Consider the following 13,095-nt stretch of genomic DNA (forward strand, 5'->3'; position numbering starts at 1 on the left):
TCTGGGCAGGAGGGTGTCAAAGTGCCCTGTGTTGAAGTGGTTAAATATACCTGTTGCGCTAATAGTATAAATCTAACCAACCATTAAGTAAACTAGTAATCGGATCATATAGTGCAAAAAAGTAATTTTCTTCAGTGTATAAATAACAGCAGAAAAATATCCAGACAGTGAAGTCCACGTGATAAAAAAATCAATCCATACTGAATATATAGCTTAAATCCACCACTGCAATGAATCCCAAGAGATCCATGTGATTACCACCACTGCCAGGGATAGATGTAACCTTACCAGCCAATTTTGATCATCAATAGAAAGAGAAGTAAAAAAACGCTTGTGTTCAATGTATCTAGATCACATCGCCATTCCCCATCTACATCCGATCCAGCCAATAGCATGTAAAACTATTAGTTAAGTTTTTACATTTTAGAATGGGGTGCCTCAAGGTTGTGCAGAATTTTAAGGGGATCCTTGACTGGAAAAAGGTTGAAAAACACTGATCTAGAGACCATAATGCTGTATTGTATCATTGCCCATAAAAACATTTGTTCAGAGGAGAAATGGCTTAAAACAGCTGGGGTGCCGTCTGAGGCTCTCACTGGTGCTGCATCATCCTGGTTGAAAAAGGTTGTCAGATACGACCGAGCTCCCTCTACGCCGAACTGCATATCGGCACAGCAGGAGCTCGGTTGGGACAGTAAAGTGAAAGCAGTGGATAGGGGAGGCGGCTCTTTGAGTCTTAAGCTCTTCCGCTCCCCCTTCAGGGCAGTAATTGGTGCAGCATGGACAGAAACTGCTCTGAAAAGTGAAAAGCGATATGCTGCCTCATCATTGCCTCTTTTACCCCCTAAAGGCAGCATTACCTTACTGCAACCTTGCACAATGCATTCATATGTGGGTATAAATCCATCCATGCCCAGAGCATGTGTACATCCCTGGCTGTTGACTCTGCAGCTAAAGTGGAAGCAGTTGGGAGTGGTAAAAATGCATCTCAATCATGTGGTTTTACTCTCCTCAACCTCAAGTGTGAATGCGCCCTTGGTTAACATCTGTGCAGCTGCGTCCTGCATATAGAGCAGCCCATTTATTCCAGCTTCCCTACCCACAGAAACACATGGAAAGCGGTCCTTGACCCTTTTTTAAAACTGCACCTTACCAAAAACATCCTGTGTTTGCCAATCCGTAGGGGTACAATTAGGAAACAATGACACCCCTGCACGTCTGCTAAAGAGAAGCGTGTTGGGAATGCGTGTGTTTGTCCGACACGCAGTATCATGAACCAAGCCTTAGACTGGGGTAAAAACTTTTCAAGGGTGCCCTGACTGGAAAAAGGTTGAGACACACTGGCCTAAAGAATATTTGTTTTGCCCTATTCCTATAGAATATGAATGTACATGCAGATTTTTTGGAGGAATGGCTATGTATTTTTTTTTCCAATAGACCCCATAGTGCTTCCACAACATCCTGTGAAAAAAATTTTAATCTTCTGCAATCTAAACACACATTGTAAGCAGCCTGTCATTGTTGAAAAGAATGCAGATGCATCGTTTGTCTGTGGTTATAAGTAAAAATCTGATTTACAAATCAGAATACACATATTATTGTAGGATTTATTTTGCAGTTATTACTTTCTAGCCCGTATTCCCTGAGTGTAAAAGACTTATTCTTTTCTCCCTCCAGGTTTTACTCCGCAGAAATCAGTCTGGCATTAAACTACCTCCACGAGCGGGGAATTATTTATAGGGATTTAAAGCTGGACAACGTCTTATTGGATTCTGAAGGGCACATAAAACTTACTGACTATGGCATGTGCAAGGTGAGGAAAATGGTTTATGGGTTTTGTCTAGTGAAGCGAATGCCTGCCCTATTCAGATGCATTCCAGGCAAACAAAGCACTACATCACCTATCAAACATTGAGGAAATAGAATCCACAGAATAACTCCTATCACAAAATAGTTGGTTTGAGGTTTCCTTGATTAAGTGTACTGATCTGCATTATTTTATCAAGCAAAGCCATGGCAGGTAAAATCTGCAGGCCTCAATGAGAAAAAAAAAATAGAGTGGTCTTTTCATCAAGGTGTAGAAGTTAGTTGTATTGATATAGGAATGTCCTAAAAGTTCTTTTAAATCAGTTAAACTTTGCCTGGCCAGAATCATGGAATCAAGACCCAAGCTGTATACTTGACCTCAACTTCTTTTCAGATCAACTGATAAATTCATACACAGCTAAAATAACGGATGTTGGCAAAAAATTAAAAACCATGAACCTGCAGGTGGATGCAGGGATAAAAAAATCCAGTAGGAGTATTCAAATTAGGTTTTCCATGAAGAAAAACATTCCCTTATTTATGTCCAAAAACTGGTCATACTAATGAGTGCCTCCCACACCAGACTATTTTTACATTTTACCCTGCATCCCCTGATAATATAAAGCACATCAAAAAGTGAGCACCCCAATCCCAAAACTCAACATATTTTACCCATAAAAGTGCTTTGTCAGGAAAACTCGGAAAAGGAAAAGCCCATTTATGGGTGAAACATATTGCGTTTTGGGGTTGGGGTGCTCACTTTTTGTTTCATTGATGTTTATTATGTTTTTAACATACAGGTAATGCAAGGTACATAACGCGTAAATTACAGTAAGTGCAGCACTGAAACTTTAAAGTATTGTATGAGCAAATAAAACCACAAATAAAACAACAAGAAGTGTTGTGTGCCATGCAGGACTCAAAAGAGCAACAATTTACAAAGTGGATCAGAAAAAGTATATTAGAAACATAGATGGACATGCCCTGAAGAAAGCACCTATCCTCTATACAGAGTTACTGCACATACCAATCTCTCCAACAGTTCCCGGGTTTATCAAAGGATGAGCAAGTGGCTTTCCTTATTGTTATGAGCCTTTCATACTGGTAGTTGAGGTTAACCTGTACCAGGACTTCTGAGGGGTTAGGAGTATAGGTGTTTCTCCAATGTCTGGCAATAACCAGTTTAGCTGTAATTAGTATATGAATAACTACTATGCGAAATGTTGGTGGATATTTGTCTACTCCTGTGTAGAATTGCTAGCGCTGGCTCAGGGGGTAACAGAATTCCAGTGATGTCTGTTATAATACTGAATATTTTCCTCCAAAAGCTAGATAGGTTCTTACAATGCCAATATCTTCTGAGCAGGTTCCCAATGATTAATGCAGTGAGAAGCTGTGTAATTGTATCAGAGCGCTATGGCCCATTGTTCAGCGTCAAAAAACCTATTTAGATCTGCTTCCCATGACAGCATGGGTGGAGATTTAACCAGTGCAGCTCTTTGAACTTACTATGTACGTCCAATGAGTGAACCTTTGATCACAAGCTGATGGCTGCAGCAGCAGCCATCACCCTGTGTGCTTTTTGTTCAGCCGGCAATTGGCTTCAAAGTGAAAGTGATGCGGCATCTCCATAGCTGCTGACCACTTTCACTCAGCCGGCCACGTGCTGGCCCACCCTCCTCCTGTGGTTTCTGGGCTGTCTCGTGCTTACCGACACCCGGGAACACACCGACAGAGGGAAAGAGACTGCAGTGAGATCGGGGCAAATCCATGCCTCGATTTCACATGCAAACAATGAAACCGGAAGTGAAGCCACTTCCGATTCCATATGAACACTTTCCTGGCCAATACAGCCAAAAGACACATCTAACCAAGCCGATCTGTGCTTGGTTAGATGATGTGAAGAGCAGGGGAGATATTGGGGTCTATTAGACCCCTAATGTCTCCAAAAAGAGTACCTGTCACCTACCCAATGCTATCACATAGGGGTTAACCCCTTGTGATAGCAATTGCGTAAAAATTAAAAAATAAAATGTTAATAAAATATATATTTTAAAAAAAAAAAAATGGCAAAACTCCAGTTGCCCCGCTCACCTACGCGAACGCAAGCCCAGGGTGTGTACGTGCATGTAAACCGCGATCGCACCACACGCATGCCAGAGTGAAAACAATAATTCTAACTCTTCGTTCTAAATTGATGAGCTAAAACACCTTTTAAAGTGTTACCTACGGTGATTTTTGGGCACCATAGTTTTTGGCGATATCGAGGGCGCACGCAATTTTAAAACATGGAATGTTAGGTATATATTTACTCGATGCAACCTCATCTTTTATATTTTAACCAAAAATGGGTATTATATGGTGTGGTTTTGCATTAAAATTAATTTTATTATATATTTTCTGGAAAATTTGCGTTTAATAAAAAAATTTGCAAAGATCACCTTTTTATTCTACAGGGCCTCTGCTTTCAGAAAATATATAATGTTAGGGGGGTTTATGTGATTTTATTGCCGTAAATTAGTATAATTACATATATGCAACAAAGGAAAAAAAATGCTCTGGAGCTGAACTGGCCAATGAACTTTTGTTTGTGTTAAAGCGTGTTGTATAGTAGAGAAATGCCTCTTGTTTTTTTGTAGTTGTGTAGAATTGCCACACTTGTGAATTTAGATAAATTAAGGGAGGGGGTTTTAGACAGAAATTAGGTAATGTGTGCATAGGAACTGACTTGTATTTGGAAGATTGTATTAGGCCAGCAAAGATTCTAACAACTTGGGGGACTCCTGCTCCATAAGTTCATCGAACCACCTGATACCCTTCTCAACCCATTGATCAATGGAGCAATAAGGGAGTAGAACTTACAATGCTTCAATAGTTAGCCTAAGCATGGTGACTGAAGCATCTTGAAGAAGTAAGTGTCTCCAGGCCAAAATTCAGGCCAGGGTTGTCGGAGGAAGAGTGGACAACGTGAGCGGCTTCCATGCATCTGCCAATAACAGAATCTTCATGCTGGGTACTTTAGCGCAAACTGCTTCAATACCAACTCATGGGGCTTCAGTAGGGGACATAAACCAGTGTTTGGTCTGTGTCAGCATAGTGGCTAAGTAAATAGTCCTTTATGTCTGGTAGGCCCATTCCCCCAACTTTTCTATATTGAATGAAATGTTTATCGGAATAATATGCCCTCTTGCCATGCCAAAGGAAATGTTTAAGCTTTTTGTGGCGCTCAGAAAAATGGGATAATTTAGGCGGTACTTGGAGGGTGCGAATGATGTACAACATTTTTGGGAGGACCAAAATTTCAAAGGAGGCAATTTTTCCCACCCAGGATAGTTCGGTTTTTGCTATGCGGGTCAGGTCCTTGCGAATTTCTGAGAGAAGAGGCTTGATGTTAGCATTTGCCAGGAGGGACATTTCAGCAGTGAGTGTTATGCCTAAGTATGAGATGGACTTTTCTGCCCAAGTGTAAGTAAGCCACAGCTTTAAATGGGTGCCGGCATGCAAGCTAAGGCCAAGGTCCGAGGTTAAGGATTTGTTGAAATTAACTTTGTAATACGACAAGGTACTGAAATGGTTAAGGACGTCATGGGCAAAGGGCACCGAGATGGTATTATTGGAATGACATGAGAATGACATCATCTGCAAATAGATTGATTTTTGTTGAAATTTAAAGCCTGATGTGTGGGGATGAGACCGGATGGCCTCTGCCAAGGGCTCCATGATCAGGTTGAAGATGGAAGGAGAAAGTGGGCATTCTTGGTGGGTACCATTCCTGATTGTGAAAATTTTAGATAAAAGACCTCAAGTAAAGACTTGGGCAGAGGGGTTAGAATAAAGGGCAAGTATGGAAGAAAGAAATTGACCCTGGAAACTGAATTTATGGAGAACAGCCTTCATGTGTCCCCAGGGGACCCTATCAAATGCCTTCTGTGCATCAGTGGAATGAAGCAGTAAAGGCGTTCGAGATTCAGCATAATGAATCGTGTTTTTAACACGCGCTAAGTGGGAGTGCTCACTTTTTGATGTGCTTTATATTATCAGGGGATGCAGGGTAAAATGTAAAAATAGTCTGGTGTGGGAGGCACTCATTATTATGATCAGTTTTTGGACATCAGTAAGGACATGTTTCTCTTCATGGAAAGCTAAATTTGAATACTCCTACCAGATTTTTTGTATACCCTGCGTTCACCTGCAGGTTCATGGTTTTACATTTTTTGCCAACATATGTTATTTTAGCTGTGTATGAATAAAATGTATGTTTTGGGGTTTAGTGGGCTCTGTGCGTAGAGAAATTGATGCCCAGCTCTCACGTTTATCAGTTGTGATTCCCACACAGGAGCCTGTAATTAATTTGGATCTGAATAGTCAGTAAAATGTATTGGTTTATAGTTCTTTCAAGATCAATGTGAGCCTGCCCTAAAATATGGTAACACCAGTTCTGCAGTTCTGGCATTGATAGATGGCCGGGGGGGGGGGGGGCTTAGTGCCAGGAGGAGGCAGAATTGATCTTGAGACTTTTAACAGCAGGTCAGTGTTGAAAAAAATCTTCCTGTAAATTACTGCATATTTGATGTGAAGAATTTACATGAATATCAAGTGGGTGGGATGAATAATTGTAGGATAGCATTTGCTTGGGAATGTGGACTCTGTAACTGCTATTAATTTTTAACATGATCACCCAGACTTGTCATTTGACATGCACATTTCAGTCTGGTAAAGAAAGACTGGTTGAGGTCAAGGTCCATTGAATACCCAGTAGTGTATGAAGCAGAAATTCTTTCTCCGAAAACACTAAAAGGCAATTTCTTCCAGCATTTTGGAATAACGGTCTCATTTTTAAAATATCTTTCTATAATCTTGTATTCTTTAAGTGCTAGAAGATTGGGAACGTCCCTGTGTGATAGTAGAAGCCATCTCTGCCAGTTTATATCTATACACTTGAGTAGGTTAACAGATTATTGATCCAGGAACAGATCTGATTGCTTTTCATCCGTCAGGAAATATTTTTCCCTTGTGTAAGATAATTGCCAAATGTTTCACCACAATACTGTCTTGTTCCTTTTGCAGACTAATTTCTGGTTTATTATAAACATACCGTAGAAGATAACTTGATAGTTGAATGGTATATGTGATTAAGTCTGCACGTGTGTGTGTGTATGTGTATATTTCGTGACTGAAATAGAAATCAAAGTTTTACATTTTGGATGTTTGAGTTTGTGATCTGTAGTGTTTTTTGCATAAATTATGTTAAAAATGAAGAAATGTGATTATTACTTTTTCAGCTGAATAAGTAATATTTTATATACAGTAAATATTTCATACGTATTAGCCAGTAGTGAATGCGAGACAACAGAGGCTGAGTTATGCCGTGTACACACGGGCGGACTTTTCGACTGAATCCGGCGGACAGCCCGACCGTGTGTGGGCTTCATCGGACCTGCAGTGGACTTTTTCGGTCAAAAGTCTGACGGACTTTAGATTTGTCCGACGGACTCGAGTCCGGTCACAAAATCCGCTCGTCTGTATGCTAGTCCTACGGACGAAAACCCACGCTAGGGCAGCTATTGGCTACCGGCTATCAACTTCCTTATTTTAGTCCGGTCGTATGTCATCACGTACGAATCCGTCGGACTTTGGTGTGATCGTGTGTAAGCAAGTCCGTTCATTCAAAAGTCCGTCAGAAGTCCGTCGGACCACTCCGGTCGAAAAGTCCACCCGTGTGCACGCGGAATAACTGTCAGCAGGATGTCAGATAATACATACGGTTGAATGATGAGCAACCCATCCCTCCTAGTTGGTACAGATCTTGGTTTCAGTTAGATATAGTAAACTACTATAGAAGAAAACAATCATTCATCAAATAAACAACAGCTGGTCCTCTCTAATAAAGTAAAGAATACATTATGTAAACTGTTCTACTCAATGCTATGACACAATTCATCAGGACATAAATGTTGCCTATACTGTCCTTATAACTGGTCAAATAGTGAAGCCAGGTGTTTAGCTGCCTAACTTTCTAAGGCCCAGTTCACACTACTACAATGTGATTTTCAGTGTGATTGCGTAGTGCAACTTTGATGTGTCTTTGGATGTAGTTAGTATATTCTGTGGAGCCACATCACACCAAAGTAGCACAGGTAACTTTTCCAAAATCGCACTTCACAAAGACGCATTGGTGTGAATGAACACCCGTAAAAATGTCATTTGCTTTGTCATGAGATTCTGTGCGTCTCAGGTTGCATCAGGAACCGCACCAGTGTGAAGCATTTCTAATAGAGGGTCCATCAGTTCCGTTAAGCAGTGCGGCTTATTACTTGGAGCAATATGCGGATGCTTTCACAGCTATGAAACTTTTTACAGTGTGTACAGTGGACTTTATGCACTGGATTTGTATGTTGTTTTCTTTACACGTATTATTGTTTACTGTCCACTAGTTATATGCCGTTATTTATCAGTGCTCCACTTTTTGTTTTAACCACTTACCCACTGGGCACTTAAACCCCCTTCCTATCCAGACCAATTTTCAGCTTTCGGTGCTCTCGCATTTTGAATGACAATTACTCAGTCATGCAACACTTTACCCATATGAAATATTTTTTTCCCACAAATATAGCTTTCTTTTGGTGGTATTTAATCACCTCCTGGGTTTTTTATTTTTTGCGCTATAAAAGAAAATCAGACAATCAGTGTATATTACTTGGTCTTTGTGAAAGTTATAGAGTCCACAAGCTATGGTGCCAAGCTCTGAAAATGTATCTCACCTGAAGTACTGACGGCCTATCTCATTTCTTGAGACCCTAACATGCCAGGAAAGTACAAATACCCCCCAAATGACCCCTTTTGGGAAAGTAGACACTCCAAGGTATTTAGTAAGAGGCATGGTGAGTTTTTTGAAGTTGTCATTTTTTTCCTACAATTCTTTGCAAAAGCAAGATATTTTTTTTTTTCACAAAATTGTCCTATTATCAGGTTATTTCTCACACACAGCATATGCATACCACAAATTACACCCCAAAACACATTCTGCTATTACTCCCGAGTATGGCGATACCACATGTGTGACACTTTTACACAGAGTGGCCACATACAGAGGCCCAACAGGAAGCACCTTGAGGCGTTCTGGAGCATAAATTACACATCTAATTTCCTGATTACCTCTTACACTTTTGAAGGCCCTGGGGCACCAGGACAATGGAAACGCCCCAAAAATGACCCCATTTTGGAAAGAAAACACCCCAACGTATAATCTGTGAGGCATAATGAGTCTTTTGAACATGTCTTTTTTTTTTTCTGCAAATTTTTGGAAAATGTGGAAGAAAATGAAAACACATTTTTTTTTTTTTTAACAGAAAGTTGTCCATTCATACAATATTTCTAAAACATAGCATGTACATACCAAAAATGACACCCCAAAATAGATTCTCCTACTCCTCCTGAGTACGGAGATACCACATGTGTGAGACTTTTCCACAGCCTGTCCACATACAGAGGCTTAGTATGGCTGGGTATCGCTGAGTATGGCTGGGGGTGGGTGGGATGGCTGAGCATAGATGGATGAGTATTGCTGAGTATGGATGGCTGAGCATGGATGGGTGGATAAGTATGACAGAAGGATGGCTGAGTATGGATGGCGGGATGGATGAGTATGGAAGGAGCGATGGATGAGTAGGGATGGCCGAGTATTGATGGAGGGATGGATGAGTATGGATGGAGGGATGGCTGAGTATAAATGGAGAAATAGATGAGGATGGATGAGTATTGATGGCTGAATATGGATGGAGGGATGGATGAGTATGGATGGAGGGATGGATGGATGGATGAGTATTGATGGCTGAGTATGGATGGAGGGATGGCTGAGTATGGATGGCAGAATGACCAAGGATGGATGAGTAGTGATGGATGAGTATGGATGGCGGGATGGCCGGGGATGGATAAGTATGGATGGCGTGATGGATGAGTATGGATGGCTGAGTATGGAGGGATGGATGAGTATGGATGGAGGGATGGATGAGTATGGATGGAGGGATGGATGAGTATTGATGGCTGAGTATGGATGGCGGGATGGATGAGTATCGATGGCTGAGTATGGATGAGTATTGATGGCTGAGCATGGATGGATGAGTATTGATGGCTGAGTAATAGAGGGGTGGCTGAGCATGGATGGATGGATGGATGGCTGGGATGAGTGCTGCAATTGTAACAGCAGCGCTGTGGGCACTACACATCCAGCCCACAGCGCTGCTGCATCCAATCTCTCCCCTCTCCGCTCACACTTGATGGAGAGGGGAGAGAGGAACCGGATATCACGCCTGTTTGTTTACATGTGATCGCGCTGTCATTTGACGGCGCGATCACGTGGTAAACGGTCGCTGTCAGCGGCCATTTACTGTGATACGTGATGTGCCGGGTCCTCTGGACCCGGTGGTCACGGATGCTCCCATGTGCGCTCCCAAGGGGGTGTGCGGGAGCGCGATTCTGGGAGGACATCATAGTATGCCCTCCCTGAGTAATCGAACTGCCCTGTAGCCGTCATTCGGCTATGGGCTGGTTGTTAAGTGGTTAATTGAAACAAAACCAGTGCTATGTTATGATATGGATTTTTCTTTTTGTGACTTAACACCCTGTCTCTCCAGTAGCCTTGTATTCGACTTTCTGCTGTATTTCTACCTTGATATCCCCTGCTGTTCTTGTTATCAGCCTCTTATGGCCCGTACATACGATCCAAATATCGTACGACTTTTTTCACTTAATAGTCGCAAGTAGAAATTGAATAGGTAACTAAAGTCACAAATTCTCGTACAACAGAAAAAAAAATCGGAAGTGATGTCATGTGTTGGAATGTATTTTCGGACAACAACTATACTGACTAAATGAAAATCGTACGATCTGGTATCGTACAAGAAAAATTTTCGTGCTTGTCTGATCGAATAATATCGGATGAACTGTCATGATCGGCTCTCGAAAGTAGTGTACCCACGATCAGAAAATCATACGATTCTTCCTCAGGTGACAGTTTTCGTACGATATTCGGATCGTGTGTACCGCCCATTACAGTGGGGCAAAAAGGTATTTAGTCAGCCACCAATTGTGCAAATTCTCCCACTTAAAAAGATGAGAGAGGCCTGTAATTGTCATCATAGGTATACCTCAACTATGAAATGACCAAAGAGTTGTCAATGTGATTGTCTGGATTTGTTTCCACATTTTGTCTCTCATAGTTGAGGTATACCTATGATGACAATTACAGGCCTCTCTCATCTTTTTAAGTGGGAGAACTTGCACAATTGGTGGCTGACTAAATACTTTTTTGCCCCACTGTATGTGCTGCTTTGTTTGATCTTTTATGCTGAATTTCCCATTGCTCAACAGCTTTGCTTTTTGACTTTTTCCTTTAAATCAAAACAGTCACCATGCATTCCTTGAGCAAAAATCGGATTCTTCTGTTTTAAATCCTTACAGCTGTGCTGGGAAATTTAAAAATGTATATTTTCCCCTTTTTTAAACTGTTTTGTCTAATACTTAAGCTGGAGTGGCAGGAGGTTGTATATTTCTATTCTGACAGATTCCATTTAGTGGAAGCTAAACAAAAATGACAACTGCCAAAATGTATAACTAGGTTTTAGAGTAAGGAACATGGAAGGTCTTTGCACAGAGCAAACAAAATGTATTTCCTAGCACACTTCCCAAAAAGAAAGCAAACAATTTACACTGCCTAACAATTTGTGTAAAAAAAAAACAGGGGTTTTAGTACATTTGAAAAATATATGTGGAAGCCACACTGCTACCTCATCAAGGCTCCTCTGTAGTGGTCCCAGCTCTAGTGTTTGAGAGCCTTCATGTTCGAGCAAATATAGCAACTGATGCATTTGAGGGATCCTTCATGCAGGGACACACCAGAGGCCCAGCAGAGCATAATGGCAACTGAAAGCATTGAATGTGTCCCAGCATCTATAATTTGCACTTGGCATTAATAAAGTATTCTGAATGTGAACCATATTCAGCAAGTCATAATTAGCTCTTAGAGTAAGGTGCTCATGCAAGGGCTTTACCCCAAAGCTGTATACACAGGACTGCTGAGATAGATCGAAAATAATTTAGGACCTCTGAGTTTCTTAAAGTTGGCTCCAGACAAAACATTTTTTTTTTTTCAGAAGGGCTAACTAGAGGTATTAGGTGTTGTGGTCTGTGTTTCAGCTGAAGAGATTTTTCTGCTAGATTTTAAATACTCCAAAAGTGTACCCCATATAGGAGATTTCTCACGTTTGATCCCATGAGAAGCACAGGAGAGAGAAAGATTTTTCTAATTTTATTGTTTGCGATAGTCATCATAGAAAGACTGTTATCAGGTCTAGGTCTGCTTTAACCTTTTTTTCCTCCCATTCTTTGTTGGCCATTTCCTTCATAATGTCTTTCCTTCTTGATCACATAATGTATGTATGGCAAACAAACACATCTTTACTTCTTCCAGGCTTCAACCTATCACGTTATCAAGTTGGAGGTCTTTGTGTGCGTGTGTAGGAACTGCCGTACATAGTATTACTCCCTCATATTCTTCATGAATATTCAGCATTTGTGTGGTTGCTCTAGAACTAAAGGCTGCTATCACCAGGAGACTGTAGAACAGTTTTCTGATGAGATGCTCTTTTTCTTTCCTCTTCTTCTGGTAGTGCACAGTTGGATTAGAAATCTTGTGATTTAGATAGGACATAGATGGACAGTGCATGCTAGAGGATTCTCCTGACTATCCTATTTGGTTTATTAAAGGAAGGCTTACGGCCTGGAGATACCACAAGCACATTCTGTGGCACGCCGAATTACATTGCTCCGGAAATCCTGCGGGGAGAAGATTATGGTAATCATTTTTAATCCATTAGCTCAGTCTGTTTATAAATAATGGTAGAAAGCATTGTGTCACAATTTATATTCTGTAAGCTGCTGTCATAGTCTTCTGGGAGCATGCTCTTTGCTCTGGTAGTTGTGTGCTTCATTAGTATCATCAGCTGCAGATGCATGGTTGTGTATTACATGTGTTCTCTTTATATGAATATGGGCATTTATGAAATGTGTGCATGAGTAAAACCATTTTTTTGTGCTTTGCTAAAATTATAAAAATGTAATATACTTTATATTTATCTTACCAATACTCAGAACACAGTTGCCTGCTTTTCCCTTTGTGCCAGTTTTTTAAATGCCATTATCATTTGTAAAACTCATTCAAGGCCAGTTTCTGCCCTCTTAAGAATTTTGCCAGTTGTTTCCCTTGCAACATGAAGAACTTGCACAATAACA

General features: G+C 40.9%; 1 protein-coding gene across 1 annotated transcript in view; it reads left to right on the forward strand.

Annotated features, from left to right (window-relative positions):
- PRKCI (protein kinase C iota) overlaps nucleotides 1–13,095 on the forward strand; it is a 156,606-nt gene that overhangs the window by 118,579 nt on the left and 24,932 nt on the right. Inside the window, exons 12-13 of the mRNA XM_073626188.1 lie at nucleotides 1,678–1,813; nucleotides 12,571–12,658. Of these exons, the coding sequence (XP_073482289.1) occupies nucleotides 1,678–1,813; nucleotides 12,571–12,658 (224 nt within the window). The remainder of the gene's footprint in view (nucleotides 1–1,677; nucleotides 1,814–12,570; nucleotides 12,659–13,095) is intronic.

Source organism: Aquarana catesbeiana, linkage group LG04, assembly GCF_042186555.1.
Source record: "Aquarana catesbeiana isolate 2022-GZ linkage group LG04, ASM4218655v1, whole genome shotgun sequence".
Lineage (NCBI taxonomy): Eukaryota > Metazoa > Chordata > Amphibia > Anura > Ranidae > Aquarana > Aquarana catesbeiana.